The following is a 24332-nucleotide window of genomic DNA, read 5'->3' on the forward strand; positions in this document are numbered from 1 at the left end:
GCACACGGGCACCTCTACGTCGATTCGTGTCGGCTCGGGCTGGCTACCGAGGTCTCTCTTCCAGACCATTTCCCGCCAAATTGAATTACGGAAGTTCCGTGCCCGAACAGCTTCAACCGTTTCACGCCACAATCTGACGCCTGCAAAAACCGATGAAGCCATCCAAAAGCCCTCCCGGGAAACGCAACGTGTTTCCGTTGTTACCGAGGCTAAACCCCTTTTTTCGGGAAAACAACACAATCCTATAAACTTTCCCCTCAACACCTGTTCTTCTGCGTGTATGCGATTCGGGTGCTTTCCTTGCAAATAGGGAAACCAGAGAGTATTTCTTTGCTCCCTTCTTACCCTGCGCGCACGTCATCTCGCGTGTGGTTTCACACCAAATCAGCAGGCAGTAAAATCACAAAACCACAAGCTTTTCACCGACTGCCGCACCAAACTCCCTAAACACCTTGGTGTGCACACGTACAGCAAATTATTAATTATACATATTCGTCAGAACCAGTCTGTCGGATCGGATCAACGTTGCCGCGAATACCCTCCACGGTGCCATTTGCGAACTTCAGCAGGGTCAACAGGGACGCACTTCACCGATTGAGCACCTTCCGGCCCGTTTTCTTGGGCGGCTTCAAATGCGTACAGTAAGATGTATGTGTATGTTTTGTGCAATGTTTCAAGCACTACCGACCGACCAATGTTACTGCGAGTTCGAAGCGTACTCGCGCCTACAGTAAGCTCCCATCATTCAATCGCAACTACACACACGTTCCTCGAAAATGTCGAAAAGCACTGATGCATGAAAACATAATTTTAGCGTCGGCTGCGTGTAACTTTCCGAACGGAAAAGCGACTTTGCTTCTACTTATTTGCTTTACATTACCCACACATGCACACACACACACCGATCGGACGGAAGTGCTCGGGAGACACTGCCTGGCAAGGAAACCGGTCGGATCCGCCGGCAGCAAGTTCTCGATGGTGTCGTAACGGCAAAGGGCCGCACGCATGGTTGACTTCTGCTGAAATATGGCCTGTGTCAGCAGGAAAAATGTACTGATGAAGAATGAAAAGTAATGAGGATGTGTAAGTGTGGGTGTGTGCGTCGTAGTGTGTAAAAACGTACAACTTGACTGATGAAAAAGCCAATTTTCGAGAACGGTTCCCTCGGAGGCGTAAAGAAGGTGCATGGGACGAGCACCACAGAGCACGGTATCACTGCCAGAAATTAAAGCTAATCTTTTAGCAGCAGGCGCTTTTCAAGGTAAATAGTGTATTACAGTTTTTGTTCGAGTATGTATACATTTCTTACTGTACTTACCGGATGTGCTGAGACCCGGACTGGCTGTAAATTTGGCAACGTCCACAATCTTGACCGCGAATTGCTGGTTCGACTCCCGATGGATGCATCGTCGAACTATTGAAAATGGACCTCTGTAATTGAAAACAATAGAAAACGTTATACAACAGTTGCAGTGATAAAACATCCAATAACATTTAGTTTAGCATGTAAACACACACATCACAAATACAGCTCGTATGCTATGTATAATTCATAGAATCAACATTGAAACTGCCTCTTTATCAGCCTTCACCAGCATGTATAATACGCTTCATATAAACCACAAACGCACATCCATTCATTGAATGTTAATTTATGCACATAATAAAGCTAATGACATCAAATCAAATCAACTATGACAATTACTCTTGACTATGCACGTTCCGCTAGCAGCTCGCGTTGTCGGTACTGCGGTAGAAAGCATAATCATCGCTACCGAGTGCTCTAACGTGCAGCGACGACCAGCAAACAGAACCGCGAGGAATCACATTAATTACCTCATCATACCGCAGTCGGTTGAAACACACGGAATAATTTGCATGATTTTTTGCACTGCTTACCCACTCAAACCTTAAAGCCACTGTATTCTTAATGCTGCAAATTATGCTCATTTTTACACCGGTTATATTTTTACGAGTAGAAACACTCCAAGCATCCGTAGAAACATGTTGCACCGAAGTAAATAACTTACTTATATTTTAATGACACAATCATACTCTGCTCTAACAGGTTTGTTCATACACAGGCTTGAATAAAAATGTTGAAAAATTATACATCTTTTATGCTGCCTAACCTTGTTTCTTTACACTTTCATATGATATTGTGGAGTAGGATGCTATAGCAGCGCGCAGGGAATGTATAATTTATATTTAAACTTGTATATGTGTATCAACAGGGGTAAACTGTTGATACACATATACAAGTTTAAATATAAATTATACATTCCCTGCGCGCTGCTATAGCATCCTACTCCACAGGATTAAAGACAACCTTACAAAATACACTCCCTGTGCTCCCTGCCGACAGCTTACTGGTTCAGCTGCACACCATTTCGTTAGGAATAATGTATGATTAGCACCTAATTTTCCCGTTCAATACTTTCATCTGCACTCGCAAAAGTGCCGGAAAGAAAATTGTATTTGGCGAGGGTACGTTCCAGTGCCACTTCTTTGCCGCCGCCTCTCCGCAAGCGAGGTGGAAAATTAGATGTTTCTTCACACAACAGAACGAACCCCATATCAATATCGATTCGCTCGCGCTACGCTAGCATAATTCGATTGAAACACAAACGTACCCGTCTTCCATTATTACACTCACTAACCCCATACGCTTTGAGCGAAGGCACAGAGAAGCATTATGCTACAAAAAATTTGCAATTCTCGCTTGGTTTAAGGATACTGCCCGCTTTATTATTCATACAGCCTTTGTTCGTGCAGCGTAGAGCGTCGTGGGTGATGGTTGTACATTTTCTGAGTATGGTACGGAAACAATTACGGCATATGGAAATGCAAAATCAAATCGAAACGCAAACAAATCGCGTACCATCAAATAAGTTAATCTTGGAAAGTAACGACCCTTTGGGAGGATTGATGATTACACACCTTAAATGCAATAAAAAGTGAACGTGATCGTACTAATGAAACTGCCCATTTACGGTCCAGCCAATTAGTCCTGCTGCCACAATTCGCAGCCACAGTACCAAAACCCGCGCCCACTCACACGCGCCACATGGGAGCTGTTTACTTTTTCATGACTGCCTTCTTTTTTTACCCATCTCAGTTCATCAACCCGGAGGGAAGCTGCGCAACCATAATGAACATCGCCCCTTTTACTAATTCAGTTAGCAAAATTAACCACTACACTCTGCCTCTGCCATTCAGGGGAAAGCTTACGAGACACCAAGCACACACACTCATGCCCCTTCTGCTCATACTCTCTTTATCTGCCTTCATCGGTGAGAAAATTACCTTTTCTGCAAACGTGATAACAAGACACGCTGTTCCTAATTATCGTCTGCTGCTTAGTGTACTGTGGACCGAAAAAATAATGCATTCTAATTTGCATAATGGGACGATGTTACACACGTTCCTCGTAGGTGCACTAGAATTCTTTGGTGTCTCGCAGTCGACATGCGAACACTTCAAAAGATGTATTCCTAAAGCTACTACTTCCTTTTCATGAAGAATTAATACATTGATTGCCCGTGTACTACAACTACTCTTTTCTTATTTGCTGACTGCAACAATTTAGCCTCAGGGTACTGCCAGTTCGCAACCTGCCATTGAATTATTTCTAGCAGATAGAGGTTCAGCGAGCCGCGCAGAATAATTGCTAACCGGCACAGACAAAAAAACAACTCTCAAACAGGCTAACGTGCAAATCATAAACATCGAAACAACAGATTCAGCATCATTACATTTCACATTCCCGACCATCCAGGCTCATGATTCGATAATGAACAAACGAGCATCCCTGAACGAACCCCCAAGAGTGCCCCAGATGAACGACCGACAGAAAGAATCCGCTGTACATCCCGCAACCGTAACAGCCAACATAGCGAGCTACTTCTTTGCAGTGGCTTACGGCAAACAAGGGATTCGCGTACAGCGGATACCAGCCATAATTAACAACCAGGTAAATATATCGCTGGTCCATCCGCCGTCCGACTGGCTGCATGCACAATAAACAGCCAAATTTACGGTACATGAGCAAATAGTCGAACTTTACGGCACTGTCAAACGGATATTATATTCCACAGTCCTAGCATGTGCCCGAGTGGATTATTAATAATCGCTAATGGTTCGCTTGTTCGGCGAACTGGCACAATTCCTACGAGGGGATTCAACACGTTCAGCAACAAAGTGCAAATACTCCGGCGACTGCATCCACTCAGCTTGATGATGACGAAACGCATCACAAATACTCATTCCACCCCGCATGGTGGTGTACTCATCTGTAACAAACGTTTTATTAATTAGTTCCGTACCATTCGCACCGCTTCATCGTATACACAACGGATGGAATTGATGCTGGATTTGTCCCAGCCAACCGTCCATGTGAACAAGACAGATAGCTGCAAATGTACGGTAGCAAGACAATTACACCACTTTCGTAAACAAAACAACTTGAGAAGAACAAACATTGAGCTTCTTCTATAAACATTACAGCACGATGACTCCCATTGTATGAAATGAGTTAGAGCCATCGGCAGAGAGGATTTGTTTTACATCAAAAGCTTAAAACGGTACGAGCTCGAGATGACTGAGGTTCTCCATCGATTGCAACACTGCATAACGATGATGCATCGCTATCGAACCAATACCAATCGAACCAATAATGGCAGCTCTTTACAGGTTACATCGTAACGAGCCGGAAACCGCTAACAATCAGCAAATGACTCGTCTCGGAAATGCTTTCAACGATACCGCTTTGTTCCGGTAATTGGATCGGTAAACTTTCCCTCAAAACCCAGCATTTATGATTTCCACGTACTCGTCAAACAACTGGGTTCAAAAAAGTAGCTATTGGAGTATGTATTCTGAGCACAAGCTTCTATCTATATAGTCGTGCTGTAGCCAAACAACAAACTAAACCAACTATTGTTTCAACTGAAATACTTTGCTGCAATCGTGTACCCGCGCTGGGGAGGGTCAATAAAAACTCAAAACCAAACTCCACCATCAATACGCATTGCCCAATTTCGCTATCTAAAGTAATCTGTGTGAACTTCAACCACACAGGGTACCCTTAAATCCCAAAACCTTCATCATGGGCAATGTTTGGACATGCTGTTTGCAAAAGGTACACACTCGGACACGCTCGTATCCTCCCCGGGGACATTTCCACACTGGGACATCATTTAAATCCTTTCGAAGCTAGCGGAAAAAACTATTATCCTCACCCCGCACATCAATTCAGACGGTTCCGCTTGCATGGTCCGAGGATATCGACCATAGTTTTGGCACTTTTCGTTTTTCGTCGAACGGTAAGCTAAAACTTGCTGTCTACCCGGGCAGCGCACAGGCCATCGCGACACAGGTAAAACCTGCCTCGGCTAATTAGTTTTGTGACAGGTTATGAATATCAAATGCTTACAGCACTGTATAAATCATCGATGAATAATTAAAAACTTCTGCCTAAGCTCTTCGAATATTTATCTTCCATTAAAACGAGAGATTTTCCATTTACGAAATCGACCCGTACCGTCCAACCGGGAGAAGCACCAGATATACACGTGGATTGACACACTGCCGCTGGTCGAACCGGGTGAAGCCCGACACACCTCAAGCAGTTGTGTGGGATAGGATAGTCAGGTAATGAAGATAGATGATACAATAACATCTCCATCGTCTGCGGCAACGAGACCAAGCGAAATGCTGTCCGTAGGCTTCTACGAGTGCGTGGTGAAGCGCTTGTGAAAAACAGGAAGGTTTATAGCATAGTTTAAGATGGGGTGAAATCGACCAATCTGTTACCCTTCTTCATTATGCCTCACCGTCTAGAGCATAAGGCTTTTTAAACAGGTTGTCCATTTAATCAATCATTTATCATTTGTGATCAGCAGTGTGCACGTAAGCCGGACACAGTGGTAGTTCGTAATTTAGTATTAATCACCACTACCAACAGGAGCATCTGCGCCAGTATGGACAGTAAGGACAACCAAGGTTTAACCAATAATGTTTAAAAAGTGTGCCGTACAAAGTATTATCTAAGCGGCCAGTTTATCAGTTCCTCTGCTGCTTTATATCATACGAGGACCAAATCTTGATTAAATGACACTAATTTTTCGAGCGAAGTGAATTCAATTAAACAAACTCCCATTCCAAATGTTGTATTTCGTTGTCTAGCTCAAATGAGGGTAGCTTTATTGAGGATTAACAAAAACAATACTCAAAAAAAGTGACACGAAATTTTATTCAATTATTTACGCTCAAAAACTGGCCAAGTCAGGCAAGACATCTTCGAACGTAAAGCACATGACGTGAAAAAACACTCCGAAAGGATTAGCCTTACTTCCACTTCACTGAGCACTACCACTTCGATAACATTCGTATTGAATTACGCCTTGAAAATGATGCTCATGTGTGAAAATTTTACAATCCAATACGGAAGCATAATCCTTCTTCTTCTCCCAGCTGTCGACTTCGCTCGGTGAAAGGTGATAGACTTTTTGCACCTTTTTATATACCAAATCCCATTACCAATAAACAGAAATGAAAACACAACACGGGCGGGGAACTAGAAACGATTTTACCGAAGCAAACATCGTCAGGATCACACAAACATCGAGCAGCATGCAACGAGAAAGCGCACACTCCTATGTCGTATGTTAGAGTAACGTCCCAAAATCACACCCCGCATCATACATTTTGTTTTCACTTCCCTCCCACTTCGCCGATCGTCGAGCTTTCAGCCGAAGAGTCGAAGCAGAAAATAGAACACATGAACAGCACGCAAATCAATGTAATCTCTTTAGTCCCTGAACGAGTTGGAAACGTTCAGCAGTGAACCTTATACTTGTCGTCAGAGACAGAAATTGGTCCCGGGGTTATCAGCTTCTCCAGTCGGTTCGGCATAGTAGTAGACACACTTTAACCGATCGACCGGGGACACTTTCCGGGGACGGCCGGATATACTCACACACACACACACACACACACACACACACACACACACACACACTTGTATTTGGAGAAGATTTGAGTCTCTCTTCGATCTCTTGTCCGTTCCCACTAAATTTATTGCTATTATTGGTAACGTTTGTTCTACAGGCTTAAGCCTAACCATGCAGAGAATTGGCAGGCCAGTGTCTTGGAAAAGGCAAGCTTCTCATGGAGCAGCTCTGTTCAGATAATTTTGTTACTGAAGATACACAGTCAGTGTTACCTTGTCGCCATTGGAACTAAAACTGTCTGTCTACCTGCCATTTACCCCATCCACATCTCTCTTCCCAACTCCTTATGACAAGGATCCATAGTTTCAGCTAAAGATTACCTCACAACTTTTTTGCAGTCACAACAAAAAAAGGGAAGATTCGCTCACATCAAAGTAAAACTGAGCTGAGTGTACCTGAGCTGGTACAGACAGACGAACGGTACGACCGGGGACCTCTTGTTTATGCCTTTCTTAATGTTTTTGTCCAAGTGACATTAATTTGATAGAGAGGCAAAGCGATTTTACGCGCAGCAAAAGCCAAAGCCCCGAGGCCAGGACTGTCATTACACAAGCAACAAACCTCCGCCCTCTCTCTCTCTCTCTTTTCTGTAGGCCACAATAAGAATACAGTCCATGGGAGCGTGTGCAAACACGGCCAAATAGCAAACGGGCGTGGGTAAAGCAGATGCGACCGGTGGATAAATACCGAGAACCAACTCCTGAATAAGCAACAACCTACCGTCCACTTGAACTCACACATACACACGGTGGTTGCGTTGATGATGAGAGAGCGAAAAGACAGCCCCGACTTTCGGTACAAGCGCACGATGATACCTAACGATGATGGTAAAGACGGATAAAGGACGTATGCGATGCAACGTTTACAAATGTCCATTTTTCATAAACCTGAGCTTTTCCCGTCAACGGATGCTTAGCACCAGACGACACACTAGAGCACCATGCTTACGTCGCTCATTTGCCCTGGTTCCTTGCTCCTTTCATATCCATTTTCCCGTGAGCCATCATGTATCGCGTATGCAAAAGCAACCAACCCGAGGCAGCAAAGCTGCTACCTGCATGTGTGACCATAAGCTTTTTTGTAGCGTTTCTTGTTCACTTTTCACTGCCAGCTGCATTTCCGATTTCGGAGCAAGCGAGGAGCGACGCGATGCCATCATTTGATGATTATGTTTGCGTTCGTTTAATAAAATGTGGTTCATTGTAGAAAAGTCACACAAACACATACTGTTCCCGACCATGTTGTCGGTACTTATGCCGCATTAGGTTCTGCGTTGCCATTTTACATTACTCGCCAAAACCTTTTGCCATGTTGTTCGCATTATTTCCGCCCTCTATCAACAAGCTGCCTTCACTATACGGTGATCATTTGCTTGTTCATTGTCGTGAAAATTTTCCCTGACTACAGTGTAGTGTAGAATACTTCCTCAAACCCTACCTATATTATTGCGTACACGACCCAGACCCAACGCCTTGCTGTTCCATGACGGTGGACGGAGAGTATTTCTAGACCTTACAGTTTACTGCTTGTCTACGGTAAGAAGCTTCGGATGCGCTCTGGTACCAAGTAACCAAGTAACCACTTGTCGAGATAGGCCCTTGCAATTCATGCTTCAAATCTCGGTTCAAGCTTTCGAGTTATACGTGAATCGCCTACGAGTCCCCTTCAAGGCCGGGTCGGCCTAACATCCCAATACATAGTCAAATGGGATGTTGACTTGAGTGAAGCAGCATTCTCCAACGATACCACGATACCAGTGATACCAGTGACGCTTGTTTAAAGTAACAGATTACTGATGGTTCAAATCGAAAGCTCGCGAGCGATAACTCGAGTGTGCCTCTTCAAACAGGCTACACCATCGTCTATGTGATCAAATTCACTCACATTTCATCATCAGCGTAACATTAACTTAAATGGCAATCGTTCATTTCGGGTCCGTACACGGCATGAATATAATAAAAATAACTACACACCTGCCAATATTCTACTTTCTTCGCTTAAGTTTCAAAATCAGCGACGTCACATGTCGCATGTAAACGACAATATAAAAACGACTCCGCGAGCGAAACAGGCCCGTACCTTGATGGAAAATAAAACAAATATTTATTATTCATTTTGCTTTCACTCGGCTATTGATACGCCATCTGTTCGTAAGTGTGTCTTCGTACCCAACAAACCCAAAACATAAACGAGAAGCCAAAATGTTTGCAGTGAAGCAAACATTCTCTAAGGCAACCTGTACAACCTCTACCTACCGTTAGCCGTGCGCCGTTTTCTAGCCGATTTTTGCAATCAACGATGCGTGAGAAATAAATTTAACTGCCTAACCTAGTCCAATTAACCTCCGCGGCTCGTATTTATTTAATAGCCCCTCACTCCACGCTTTCCTTGGCAGCATCTTCGAGAGAACGAATAGGCGACAGTGGCAAAGTCAGAAGCAACATATTAAGTTATCTCATCGCCAGAAAAAAAACTCACCCCCCCCCCCCCCTCCAAGTGCCGCGCGAATATGGAACACATCACCAACCTTCACACACACACACACACATGATGATGGCGCGCTGTTGAAAGCATCCGTGCCGCCGGGAATTTTGAGCCCGACTTTTTGCCTCAACAAGCGCTCCGGGTAACGAGCTTCGGGAGTTTTCTCATCCGCCATCATCCAGTCCGCGGCAACGGTTTCCAATTTATTATTCCTACCATCCAGCGCTGCACCCGCGCTTACACGTAGCGTCCATGCATTGTCAGCGGTATCTCACCGGAAGAGCCAAAGACACACATATACACACACGTACACGGAGAATCGAATGAAAGGTGTGTTGTCGCATGCAAGGGCCACATGAGTGTGTGGTAAAGATCATGACACAAACTGAACAAAAAAAAAGCTAGGTAATACTGCAAGCTTCAAGATAGTCGCCGCATAACGACTATCCCGGTTGGCAGCACCCTCTGGCAATGACTTCATCAATTTTACCGAGCAGCAAGCAGCAGTTTACTATTAAAACGTGTCCTCTGCTCGCGCTCACCCCTTTCGCGTCTGTAATCTACCTATTTAACACGTTGCTGCTCGAGTGGCATCGATTTTGTCACGTTTCATTATAGCCTCATTGCGGTGTGCTCAGTCTGACGTGTACGTAATCTATCCAACGTGGATTAGATCTTAATCGATATTTCATCGATGGAAGATGAAGTACGTGATAGGCAAGTAATGATAACGAACGACATTAGAGATAGATTGCAAAAGCTGAAATAAACTATACCTGAAATGTTAGCGAGATTAATACAAAATAGAGAAATTATTTTATGCTAGTAGCACACTGTCGAAGCCGGTCTCATGGTACAGTCGTCAACTCGTACGACTTAACAACATGCCCGTCATGGGTTCAAGCCCCAAATAGACCGTGCCGCCATACGTAGGACTGACTATCCTGCTATGGGGGAAATCAATAAGTCACTGAAAGCCAACCCCAAAAGTGTGTTGGCAGGCCTTGACCGGCATCGGTTGTTGAGCCAAAGAAGAAGAAGAAGTAGCACACTGTACAAATATCATTCAGTTTAAAAGGACATTAAAGGATAGTAATTACTTATTTATTTATTTATTTATTTCATATATATAAACCGACGGATCATCATGTCTAATCGGCAACCTTATAATTAAATTAAGGAGCATATAAATAAACATCTAGTTATAAGCAAACATTACATGTGACGTAGACGCAATTTCTCCTTGAACGTGGAAGTAGACATACTAAAATCGAACAAATCTAACACTTCATTGAACTCGAGGGACATACGTATAATAGGGTGTCCCTGGCTATGGTTGTTGCGGGTACGCGGAACACGGAGATGGAAATTGGATCTAAGAATCCGACAGGGAGCGAACAAATTGATGCTGGCTAGTAATGCCGGGGAATCGATCTCTCCGTTAAGGAGCCGAAATATGAAAAGGCATTGGGCGTTTTTACGTCGAGAGCAGAGTGGTTCAAGTCCGAGAAGCAGACACCGCTGATGGTAGGTGGGCCGAGCGTGGTGGGATTGCCATGGAAGGAGTCGAACCGCGTACCTGGTGAGTCTCCGTTGAATGGCTTCGAGGCGATTGATGTCACCAACGCCAAGCGGGCACCAGATCGGACAGCAGTACTCCAGGCACGACCTTACGATGGCACAGAAAATCGACTTGACGCACATGGGATCGGTAAACTCGCTACAGGTCCGCGTAATTAAACCAAGTAGCTGATTTCCCTTCGCAACAACGCTATCAATGTGAGGGCGAAATGACATCTTCTGATCGAGTAGCACCCCCAGATCACGGATACATGTCGTGCGAGCCAAAGCCTTGTTGAGCATAGTGTATGTAAACGTGATGGGGTGACGGGCTCTGCTGAATGATATACACTGGCATTTATCAGCACACACTTGGAGAGCGTTTCTGCTGCACCAGCTATCCAGATTCTCAAGGATCGTTTGAAGGCGTACACAGTCACTGTCGTTTCTAACTGGAGCGAATATTTTTACATCGTCGGCGTACATTAGGTGTTGGCCTGGCGGTAAAACGAAAGATAGATCATTAATATAGATGAGGAAGAGTAGCGGTCCCAAATTACTCCCTTGAGGCACACCGGAGGAGCTGGTGAAAGAGTGAGAACGATGAGATCCTATACTTATGTAGTACGAACGACCAGTTAAATATGAACGCAGCCAGGTGATGTGCCAGTCGAGGAAACCGAGTTTTTTTAGCTTCGAAAGTAGAATATCATGAGAAATACTATCGAACGCAGCCCTGAAGTCGATATATACTGCATCAACTTGAGTACCACGATCCATGTTGTCGAAGCAGTAGCCAACAAATTCAGCAAGATTTGTGGTGGAAGATCTCCTTGGGAGAAATCCATGCTGACTAGGGCTCATATAGTTTTGAACTGCTGTGAGTAGCGGATTGTATAGAATGAGCTCAAACACCTTTGCACAAGCGCATAGGGATACAATGCCACGATAATTACTAGCATGAAGTCGACTGCCTTTTTTATGGATAGGAATCATTCGCGCGTGTTTCCAGGACTCAGGATACGTGCCACGCATAAGGGAATCATTAAATATTTTGGCAAGAATGGGTGCGAGTGATTGACGGCAGTGCTTCAATATGTATGCGGGAATATTGTCAGGTCCAGATGATGTAGATGGTTTTATATCGTTGAGTGTGCGCGCAATTAATGCTTCGTCAATTGTGGGTATAATAAAATCGATAGCATCCGATGGAGTATTGCGGGTGGCCTCTGCTAGTGTGTTAGGATTGTGAACAGGAAGGGTGAATGCATCAGCGAAACGATTGGCGAGAGTGTTGCAAATATCGGATGTATCGATACTAGTTTGGCCATTGTAGCTCATTGACGGAGGGATACTTCTTATATTGCGCCGTTTGTTCCAGAAGCTCCAGAACCGTGTCGGCTTAGAAAATAGCTGCCTTTCAGTACGGCGAATGAAGGAGCGGTAGAGCACACGATTATGTCGACGATAATTGTTCAGTGCATCGAAAAAAATTCTCCTATGCAGCGATGATCTCGTTCTACTGTAATCCGCGTAGGCTTTTGATTTTATTTTTTTCAACCGTCTTAAAGATGCATTAGACCAATCGGGGCCAGGCTTTCGTTGAGCAACAGGAACGCAGGAATTAATCGCTGAGCGCATAAAAACGCTAAAGCAATCGGTGGCTTCGTCGATAGTGGAAAAGTTGGAGCAGTCAAAATTACGGTCAAACGACACAATAAGGGCATTCATACGTTCCACATTCGTTTTGAAGAAATTTCTATTGACTGTACTGCGAGTGTGACTGTTGGTGGTGTGGGATAGTTGTACGGGATAATAAATCATCATATCCAATGAAGGATGATGAAAGTCCTCACTGAGAAGTGGAATACTACAGTGTGTTACGTATGGGAGGAAGTTCTCTAGAGCCGAAGTACCATTCACAGAGTGCAGAGGTGTGATTGAGTCGCACAAAATATTGGTTGCGGCAAGGTTTGCGAAGACCAGATCCAATTGACGCCCAGATTGATTTCCAATACCACTCAACTGAAATAATCCGGTACTATGCAACCCATCAACGAAATCGGTATTAGCCACGGAATTGCATAAAGGTGCATAATGCATGACAGAATAACATGGAGAGCAATCGGTGGCTTCTGATGTATTAGTCAGCTCCCATCTGATATCAGGTTTATTGAAATCTCCGAAGACGTATAATAAATCGCTCTCTTTAATGCGGCTTGAAATTTCACGTACACTATCATGTAAAGCGTTCATCACTGCGGGGTCATTCGCATGACTAGGCGGAATGTAAACAACGCCGATGTAAACAGAGACACCTGGCAGCAATGTTTTGATCCAAAGTTGTTCCAGTATGGTATTAGGCGATGCGATTTCACATGTCGGTATTGAAGAGGAACTTGCAATTAAAACACCCCCACCGCGTGAGAGGGCACTGTTGGAAAGATTCCTATCGCACCTGTAGATATGATAATGATCGTCAGTGAGGAGCGAAGAAGGTATGGACTGAGTAAGCCAAGTCTCGGTAAGAATGATAAAATCATATTCTGATTCTGATAGCGCCAGGCGAAGATTTGTAGTTTTCGTTCGTAGACCACGTACATTTTGGTAGTAGATAGAGAGACTGGGATGAGCTGAACGAGGTGCATCGCCGGATGCTGTGCAAGATTGCTATTCATCCGACGGGCCAGCGTCAGCAGATTCATCAGTCCGTTTAGCGTTTCGCTTCGGTCGTTTTTTAGGAGCGGCTAAGCATTCGGGAGGTGACCTAGTAGGTGTGGTGGTAACAAGCATTCGCTCATTAAGGTCAAGATGTGGTTCGTTTGTAAACAAAGCTGCGTCTGTAGTGGTCATGGCAGGTGAGGAAATCGTAACGGGCTGTGCGAGCGTATCTGTTGTAGTAGTTGGCATCGCGGCACTCCCTCCAGAATGTGAGAGAGGATTATGATAAGTGTCGGTAGCGGGAGTAACGTTTTGATCGAGCATCGAATTTGTTTCAGTTGTTGCACAGGTATTAGTGTTATAATTATTGGTCCGATAGTCACGGAACTCTCGGTAGGTAAGAGCAGAGGGCCATGTGTTAGGTGAGAGAGCCTTGTTGCGTAGAGTGGCTGGTATGCCCACCTTAAATGAGATAAATGAGAGTGTACTAGTGTCGGCACCAAGCTTCGTCAAACGGTGTACAGACACATCCCGCTTATCGAGTGCTAGCCGTACTTGTACCATGAGAGAAATCTGCTCAGTGGTAACCGATGGGGAGAAACGCGTAAAGAATAGCCACATTCGCGTATCGGTGTGTGGGATGGTGTCTAGTGTGTCAGAATCGAGCGGCGATCCCGATCCTCTGAGTAGTGGTGTTTGCGGGTTGTAAACTGGTGGCATATTGGTGAAGGATGACGGTTCGTTCGCACTCACACTAAGAGAAGCGGCTAATGATGGATACTGTTGTAGTGTGGGTGTAATAGTACCGGGGATATTTTTGACCACTGAATTAAACAATTTAGGCGCTGAATTGTGATGAATGGGCCGTTGAGACGGTAAATCGGTGGCGGCATGCGTCGATCGCAAGCAGGAACGGATCTCCGCCTTTAAAACTTCCAGAAGCTCTAACTTAATAGCTGTGGTATGCTGTGACAGCTCGCTACGGAGGCCCGCTTTAAGGTCGGCTATGCTGGACAGTAGGTCGACAGAAGTGTGAGTGTACGGGGTGGATGACCTCAACACGGCCGTACGCGGATCCTTGTGAAACTTTACACAGGCTTTACAGGCCCAAAAAAGTTGTGCACAGGACTCTATAGTAGCGGAAAGTTCCTCAGAAAGTCCGCTGCATGAGAAGTGAAACTCAGAGTTGCACCAACCCTGGCATTTCACAATGCGATCAGCAGCAACGATGTCGTTAGCGCAGGCGGAACAAATACCAGCCATTGCTTTGTGGATGAGCGATTGATTGTGATGTTGAAGCGACGTAATGATTGTGGGCCGGAAAACGTTTCCAGGTGATTGACGGTGAATAATCCAGTTGTTAAACAAAACCAGGCAATGAAGTCACCTACACCAGCAACAAGTTCAGCAAAGATACAGGCTTTCTCGGAATAATATTGAAAATAGTCGGAGCGCAGAGAATCTTCGACCAGTCACAGTGACGTTTGGAATGTGAAAATTACATACGCTTTAGTGTTAAACTTTGCACCCATTAAAACGTACGCAACTAAATCACTGTTTCTAGCCATATGCAGGTCACATTTATTCATGCCTGCCAACGATGAGGGTAAAACAGCTATGCCATCAATAAACTGAAAGACAAAAGCATGTCCATGTTTAATCACAGACACGTGCGGTCATTGCAATGTAATTATTTGCTAGACACATTTTGATGAGTATTACTTTAGACCTAAGCATCAGGATCAAAGTTACGTCCGGGCTATTGTTTAGCTTCCTTGTTTAATGCCGTTTGTATCTACATTCATCTTTGCCCATTTTCCCACTGGCTGTTAATGTACAAAGTTTGTGACCCAGCGGGAAGAGAAATTGTTTCTCATTAATTTATCTTAAAAAACTGAGATTACACCATTAACGCGGCAAAGTGAGCTCCTCTGTGCTTTTAACACAAAAGCCAATGAAATCATCCCTGACCCTTATAAACGCTTGCCGCGACCCACTCTGTTGTCGATCCTTGTCATTTCACGGGCCTGGAAGCCTGGAACTCTTGTTAGCGCTGGTTAATTGTGCTGACGTGTCTTTTCAGGACAATCCTGTATCCAACAATCGTTCCCGGTCCTTTTTTCACGTTTTTATCATTCGTTTTAGGATTTTTGTGTTTCACTCATTTCACGTATCTCGGTCTCGACTTGCAAACTATATTCAATTTGTTGAGCTATACTAAATATATCACAATAAGCAATGCTATCTAGCTGCTGATGAATTTAAAAGAAATATATATGTATGCAAAAAAAAACTCTTCATGATTGATGAGTCATATCTACAACCTCAAATTGAATACGTCTAAATAATGATTCACGTTACATACACCCAAACCAAACACTTCATTCATAATCTTTATCTGCTAAAGTGTGGGATACATACTGAAGCCAACAATACGACAGCATCAACAACAACGGCAACAAAAGCTCATCAATTTTTCTATATCCCCTGTCAAAGTTTGTGAAAAGCGTAGCACCAGACAATAATGGTAGCCGCCCTCGCCATGTCCCATGTCCACTAAAAAGGTGCCACATAAAGCATGTAGTTAATGGCTTCGCGATTTTTCACACACTCTCACTTTCTCTTCCTATACACCACAATCCGTCGCTAAACGGGCCACCAAAAACTAGATCCCTGCCTGCACGACAGCAAAAAACTTTTCACCATTTATGGCTTCCGTTTTGTGCCGTCTGACCAACTGTTTCTACCCGTGCCGAAGCGTCACCGATGCCACCAACATTTCATATTTCCCACGACAGTAAAGGTCAAATCGTATGGGGCCATGCCTACCAACGACGGTTCTCAGCTTGTTAGTGATACCGCCAATAATGCGTACGTTACTGGAGGGAGAAAGGGGGATCCGACCAGGCCTGCAGGCTAGAACAACACTTTAGAGCAACAAAGAGAAGAAAAATGCCTCCCTTTGGAAGACACCTAACGAGGCAGGACGCCGAGCGTTAGGGTTTAAGCCTTTCGAGGGGGTTTCTCCACCAGACGAATGAGGTTGATAGGTGCTTAAAATCCTGAAATATTGTTATTGTTCTTCATCGAACTTTATTCTTGTCTTCCTTCAACACGTAAACTTGTCTTTAGGCGGCACAAACACACACACAAACATGAGACAAGCCGGAACTCTTTTGCTTCTTGGGGAATAGGTAGTAACGAACGTACCCTTCAGCACCCATTACGAAGGGCATGCTTCGTTGCGGTTTTGTGTAGGCAACTTACACCACAATACCTTTCCGAATCTTTGCGTGCGAGTGCGTTCTTCCGGACCTGTTATGAGGTGCTTTACCGACTAAGTATCGCCCGTTATGGCACACCGGCACTCTCCTTTCTTCTGAGCCGTATCCAAACCGAGCAGGGTTGAATCTAATCTTTTGAATTTCACTCTTCTAACAAGAGTGCTTACAGCAATAACTGGACGCTTGGGCGTCCCTTCTAGCGGGAAAATATAAAACAACAGCGTGTTCTTGCAAATGTACTAAAGCAAGAAGAGTTGTGAGTGATCTTCAACATTCAAAATACGAGTTCCAGGGAAATTATCTCATGCGAGAAACTGTGTTTGGTTCAAAACCCTTATTTAACTTTCTAGATTCAAGCGCCTCTTCCCACCTGATATTGTCCACACCGTTCCGAAAACGTAACCATCAAGCTGCACTTATTAAGTGTCAACCGCAGCCTCCATCCAATGCCTACGCAGTGGACCATCATTCTATCCTCCATCAGAAAACTTTTGACGTAACGAACCAGAGCTCGATTTGTTAGTCCGATGAGCGTCTCATTCATTAATGCTGCCAGCCCCACTGACAACTCCTTTGATTCTCTTTGACAAATACCATCTACTCAATTTGATGGTACGTTACCGATCGCTTCCATTTTGTGCTTACCTCTATCCCCCTCTTTCGGTTCGGCGTTTGATGGCGGCTGGTGACCGTGGCCATCATCAATTCATCTCCACAAACGATCATTCCAGTGGGCGGGCTTTTGCAGATGTTATCTCAATTTACCTCCTGCCGGGGTGTGTGCCGTAGTGCTGGAACTTCACCTTGTGCAATTGCTGCAGCTAGTGGAGCATCGTGATGGGATGAATCTTGGAACAAGTGTTGTCTTCCGAAAACCGGTAGCCAAAGGCCGGGAAGCAAACCGGGATGCAGTAAATTAATTTCTGCTGCACAATCTTCACTCTCCAGTGGGCCACGGAAACAACAGGACAAGTGGCTATTATGTCACTCAATTTCGGTTGCAGCTGTAGGCAGCTCTAGCATGTGGCAGTACTTTAATTTGGAGTTGCAAAGGTACTATGTATCACACTCCATACGACATCCTACTATATTGGACGATGGCTGAGTTGGTTAAAATTTAGAACTTAAGATTTTATCTATTTCACCCATTTCTGACCGACCGAACAAAATTCATCGAAATAAATAAATAAAATATAGATATAAATATAATTAAAGATTCTTCATGATAATGGTTATTTTCCTGAAGAAAAATGAAACTTAACGTAACCCAACTTCGATAGCCTCATAATTAAATCAGTTTTTTTTGTATACGATTCCAATGAAAATTAGTGTAAAAAGTACGTGAACTAGTGAAACAAGTAGAATAACACATCATTGAACAGTGAACTGAACAAGAAGACAAATGTTTCGCATTCTGTCAGAACATTTACAAACACCCCCTGTTTTACACACACGCGTCACACGGGAAAAAGCAAAGAAAAAGTACATCACGTCAACGCTATCAAAAGGCTCACGGCCGGAAAAGCAGGAAAATCCCTCGGCTAATGACAGTGATCTACGTATGCATGCACCGGACGGGAGCTTCACGAATGAACGAACCGCGATTCGAGCCGTTCCGCCGTTCCGGGCAGCGGCTGTGCATTCACTTTATCGTTGGCACTCGCGGGTGTATGTGTGCTTGTTTGAGTGAGTGTGTGAAAAAATAGCAATACATAGCACGCCAGCTCCCTTGCACGGTGATGATCAGGTCGCGAAACACGACCCTATCCCCCAAGCTTCAGCTAACAGCCATTGTCACAGTGATTCCGTGTCCGACCGGTGCTTGGTGCCGTTTCGATAAGAAGCTTGCGTGGACGCGGACAGCACGAATCATGCCGTATTGGCAACTCAGCCAACCGTCGATGCCACAGGGCCAATCTCGTTTGTCTTGCTATTGCCAATGACAATGCTGCTGCTGCTGCTGCTGCTACTACTACCACTACTACTGCTAGCATCATCATCTTCTCTCTGCTCTTACTACTGGCGTTATTTCGCTGCTTTTGTGTCCCAAGCTTCCTGTGACACTGCAGCCAGGCTCATAATTACCGTAAAATTGTCCCTTTTTTTTGTTTGCTTGCAGGCTTGCACCAGAGTACCGTGTCATCGACGCAGTGTCAGCAACTATGTTTTGCATTGTTTGGCCGTTTCTCACCCAAACTTTACTGAATGTAGCGGTAGAGCGCCACGGAATGAAAATCCTCAATTAGTGCATTTTACATTTTTTTACGTTTTTTAACATTCGACAGACATTGCTTGGGTTGAAACCCACTAGGACGAAACAATAAAAGATAACATTATGGGTAAATAAGTATTTCTAGCTATACAGTAGTAGCATGAATCGGACAACCATAAATATAGAGACGTTAGGATCCACATAATTGAATGTATTATATAAACACAATAATCTCTTTTTAAAAATTTCTATATTCAAAACCATAGAAAAATCGCTCTCAGCAAGTCCTAAGGATGTTTTAATTATTTGTTTCAAGGAACATAGTTAAATCATCATACCGCATTCCATTTCATTCCTGAAAGCCACTAATCCCGAGTTAAATTTGGTAGGTCTATCCGTCGACCTTCATACACTCATTTCAATATAATGACGGTCAACTCACACGATGAAATGATAATCAATCAAATTCTATTCAGATTTAGTTGAGTTTCATAGCAAATTATACCATATCATTCTAGTCCGAGCAATGTAAAACATAAAAATTAAATGACGACTGAAAATAATCATTCACAATCATGGCCGATTCTGTTAAATAAAAATCTCTACAAATCAGATACAAGTCAAACAAACGTTTCTAGTTAAATAATAAGCTCTCAAACAGAGCTAATCCGTGATTCCTATTTCCTTTCATTGACGCTTTTGTCTCTTTCATTCGGACAACTTTAAGCTTTTATGTCTAAACCTCTGCACAAAAACCATCCTCTTAGCCAGGTATGAAGCCAACTCGCACATAAAACAGAACAATTTACATGCTTTATTATAGCAAAACCCGTTGTTAACCACAATTACATAAAATGAGCACTAAAAAGGCTGAAGCCTAATGGATGCAAAGGGTGCCAAAATCTTCACCCCCAAAGCCACCATCCACAAAACATACGGATTGGACACAGGTTTTTACAGCCCAGGCACACGCAGGTAAGAGTCGCGAGAACACCTTCGTTATCGCGCACATTACAAACACTTTTTAAGCCACTTCAATTAACTTCAGCATGAGAGCGGTATCTTGAAAAAGCATATCCACGCGTGCTTTAAACCTGGAAAAGGCAGACAAACCCAGGAAAAGAAGGAAGACAAACGAACGACAAAAAAACCCTGAACCTAGCAGGGGTATTGCACCACTGCTCGCAAACTCCTCTGGCAACCTTTGGCACCCTAACTTCCGGGGACTGTGGGGACCATCGTTGTGTTTTAACCCTCAATCAACCCTCACTTCACTTTCACTCATAAAGCCCGTAAAATGATACCCGCCATAAAAGTGAACGGTAAAACGATAAACGGTGCAGATGGTGCGGCGACCGAGAAAGGGAAGAATGCGACCCCCCATCCCCATACAACCCGCCCCCTCAGTGGAAAATGATTTTACCACTACGGCGACGATCATCCTTCAATTTGTGTGCTGCCAAAACCCTTCACACCCGACTCGCTCGGTGCGCTAAACGGTGGCAAACAAAAAGCTCCAACACAGCACAATCGGGCGGAAAAGTTTACTTTTGATCACTTTCAGAAAGAAAGATCAGCAAGAAAGGAAACTCCATTCGCACAAACGAAGATATGACAAAATATAGTATATCACTCGCGGGGTTTCAAACAGATGCGTGTAAGAGTCCCGGGTAGAGCACAGCAACAAAAGGCTCTAAACATGACAGCTACCCACGTTCACCAAGCAAGCAATGCAGAGCACCACGGGAAAAGGTGTCAAAAGGATTAAACCTGAGTGGAAATTGGAACCCTTTACGTTTTGATAACAGTTTCGTTTATTTATATCGCACACATCTCCCCGTGCGCTTTTTGGCATGTTTTCCAGTCTCAACAGTTTCTAAATTTATCCTTTCCTCGCAACACTTCAAACCGTAGGACGTCACCTCGGAATCATATCACGTCAAGATGCCAGTGCAGAGATGTACAACCGTTCTTTCAGCCACCCCAGAGAGAAAACAAAAAGAATAGCAGCAGCGAGCCCGAAAAGCTCACCGGTGCCAAATCATTCGCCTCAACACGGCGTACGATGAAGAACATAAATCTAGCCCGACCCCAAGTAAGATGATAGCATTGTGAAAGCAACAGCAACAAAAACGGGAAAACCGCCGCACACACAACACGACAGACGGAGAAAACACTCTAGAATACATGCATAAATCGGCAACGCGCTTGCAAAAAAGGGGTTCACACAAAGTTTAACGTTTGTTACCCGAGACCCACCCAGCAGTCGTAACATCTTCCTGTACCGCTCCGGATGCCCCGTTTTGGATGAATATTTTCCACCCCAATGTCCCCGGTTAATGGCGGATGAAATGGACAAAGAAAAGACGCATAGTTCCGCATTCCGGTTTAGGGGCGAGTCTTTTGCAAATAGAGAAAGGACAATTTCTTTCATGTTCCCGAGACACCAAACTCTCTCTCACACACACACACACACACACACATTCACCCCTGCTCATAACCTCCCCTTCCACAAGGGTGGTGGTGCTCGAGGAGAACAAAAGTGGAAAAACCCCCAAAACAGCAAAACGGTTCAAGTGGAAAATTTCTCCATTCCATCCTTTTTTGTTATTGTCTCTCTGCTGCAACAGCGAAGCTTTTCCTCTGCGTCGACAAAGTCAAAACCGAAGTCAGACCAAGCCATTGAATATTTGATCCAATGAATTTTTAATGTTCGAAACGAAATATGAGAGAAATGTTACGACATTCGTTGGTTGGATTCCGCGAAGGGACGGACAAATAGGGGAAGGAGCTCTAAGAAAGGTCTCGACATTTAACTGCAGCAAATGAAGAGCTCAGCAGTAGGTGTACACAATTGTTTCAAGCGTCAGCTAACGTTGAAATATGCAACACTCGCTCAGAAAACGCAGCCAGCTTCGGGTCTGAAAACAAAAGCGTTTCCATTTCTTCATCTTTGAGCGTACGTAAAAGCGTGTACAAAAAGGGGTAAGTAAAATAAAGAAAAGGAAATATAGTTCAACATGTCGAGTTAAAAAGTAAACGGTTCGACAAGCTGGGACTAACGAGACTAGCAGAAAACTAATTGATCTCCACCGTACCATTACCGGTAGAAACGAACAAAGAAAACAGTATGAACAAAAAAACTGAAGTGAGAGCAAATAGTTTATAAATATTCAAGAAGAGAAACGCTCCATTCTATTACAGTTGGACTTTGATGTTAACTGTTAATTAACAGCCGAAATTGAGTTCTTATTATTCATTTTGCTACTATCCTTTAATGTTCATATCAAACGCCGTACCCAAACCGCTTTGGTGTGATTGGTCTTTCAAAATCATTCCAATAAATTTCGTAATAAAAACTTCTTGCAATCCACGGCAATCTGGTGTATTAGGTCGGAATTTTGACCACACTACCATGGAACTATGTTATGAAATAGTTTATATGTAACTGAATACCGTTGAGAAGTGTATTTTACTAGATATCCTTGCACTGACGTTTTAAACATATTATGATGAACGAAAGAAACTGCCGGGGTTTTCAATGTCGGAATGCAAACCAGAAATTCGCCTGTTCTCATTTGACTACGCTCTACCAAATCACGCTTGATGTTTGCTTTAACCATTCAATATTCCAGAAAGCAAGCACGTCACAAGCTGTTCATATCCAGCTCTATAAGCAGTTGTAGTTCATAATCAATTTCCTACCCAAAAGGAACTAAGCAAACGGAGCAAAGTCTATAAACGGGGTCCAGTTTTCTCCAATCATGCGAACGATGTAATATTAACATACTCAACCTTGCACACAACAGCGAGAAAGAAAGAGATAGAGAGAGTGACAGTAGCAGAGAGCAAGAGAAACACATCCTTCCCAGTATGAACATAACGTCTTATTGCAGTAGGATCAACTTTTGCTTCACCAGCCGCTTGTAGTATGGGATCCAAAAATGCGTTACCCCGTTTTCCGACCGAACGGATCCCGAATACAAAACCCTCTGCCGTCCACAGTCTTTTGAATTTCTACAAAAAAAAAGGAGCAAAACAAGAAAAGCGCCCTGCTTATGCTTTCTTCAAATTCACGTCCAGGTGCACTCTGGCGATATGTTTGCGCTCCTATACGCTGCATACAACCAAATAATGGACACACACGCGCGCACACACGTCTTGATCGTTTCTTTCACCTGCACTGAGCGCACGTAGATAGGTGGCTCACGCATTCTCCCCAACCAGGAAAGGGTCACCGGTACAACGGCGTCACTACAAACATGCTTCCGTTATCGCCGCACCCGTTTCAAGCGGTTGGCAGCGGATCAGAAGAATGTTTTTTGAACGACGTCCAAAAACTTTTCAACGCTACCATACGTCGTGTGTGTGTGTGTGTCACGAAACCGGGCGTGTTCTGGTGCCGAGTCTCGCCGCTGTTCGCACTTATAGGCCTGACGAGACTCGCCGGTCGTCGTTTCACAGCCCGGCCAAGGGAAAAAGGCAAAAAACACTCACACACACACTCCACTCTCAACTCTTGTGGGATCGCGTATCAATTATTTCCCAGTTTGTACCGGGTACGTGACCTTCCCATGCTGCTGCTGCTGCTGCTGCTAAAACACACGTAGAAGGAAAAACAGACCCACACTCACTCGCACTGACGCACGGAAAATGGCCGTCCGAAACGAGAAAGGAAGGAAGGAAAAAATGTTGTGTGCCTCCCAGGGCACATATGTTTTACTTTGTTTCAAGCCCCTTTGCCTCTGTCACGCGCGTCTGTCGCATCGCTGCGTTGGATCCCATTTTTAGATCAGTTCGCTTTTTCCGGTAAAGTACTTTTTGGCAAAAATGGCTTCAGCCTGCCCGGGGCAGATTGCACTGAGTACTTCGCACTAACGCAGTACAGCAACAAAACACACACACACACGTCGAGCAGTGGAAGCGAAACTTTTCCCGCAAAAAGGAAAAAGCCGACACTAATGCATTCGACTTATCAGCTTCCAGCATATCCCGTAGGTGTCAAAGGGAGAGATGGGGAGGAAGGTGAAGCAAAACGAGAAATAAAATAATACAGTTCGATCACGAATCACGAAGTGCCGTCGGCTGTTCGCAATCGATACGGTGAGCGCTCGCCAG

The 24332-nt window shown here is 44.2% G+C and overlaps 1 protein-coding gene across 15 annotated transcripts in view; it reads right to left on the bottom strand.

Moving 5' to 3' along the window:
- LOC121589497 (peripheral plasma membrane protein CASK) overlaps positions 1 to 24332 on the bottom strand; it is a 204708-nt gene that overhangs the window by 168284 nt on the left and 12092 nt on the right. For all 15 annotated transcript variants that reach the window (XM_041908449.1, XM_041908444.1, XM_041908446.1 and 12 more), the window contains exon 3: positions 1319 to 1431. In XM_041908449.1, the coding sequence (XP_041764383.1) occupies positions 1319 to 1431 (113 nt within the window). The remainder of the gene's footprint in view (positions 1 to 1318; positions 1432 to 24332) is intronic.

Source organism: Anopheles merus, chromosome 2R, assembly GCF_017562075.2.
Source record: "Anopheles merus strain MAF chromosome 2R, AmerM5.1, whole genome shotgun sequence".
Lineage (NCBI taxonomy): Eukaryota > Metazoa > Arthropoda > Insecta > Diptera > Culicidae > Anopheles > Anopheles merus.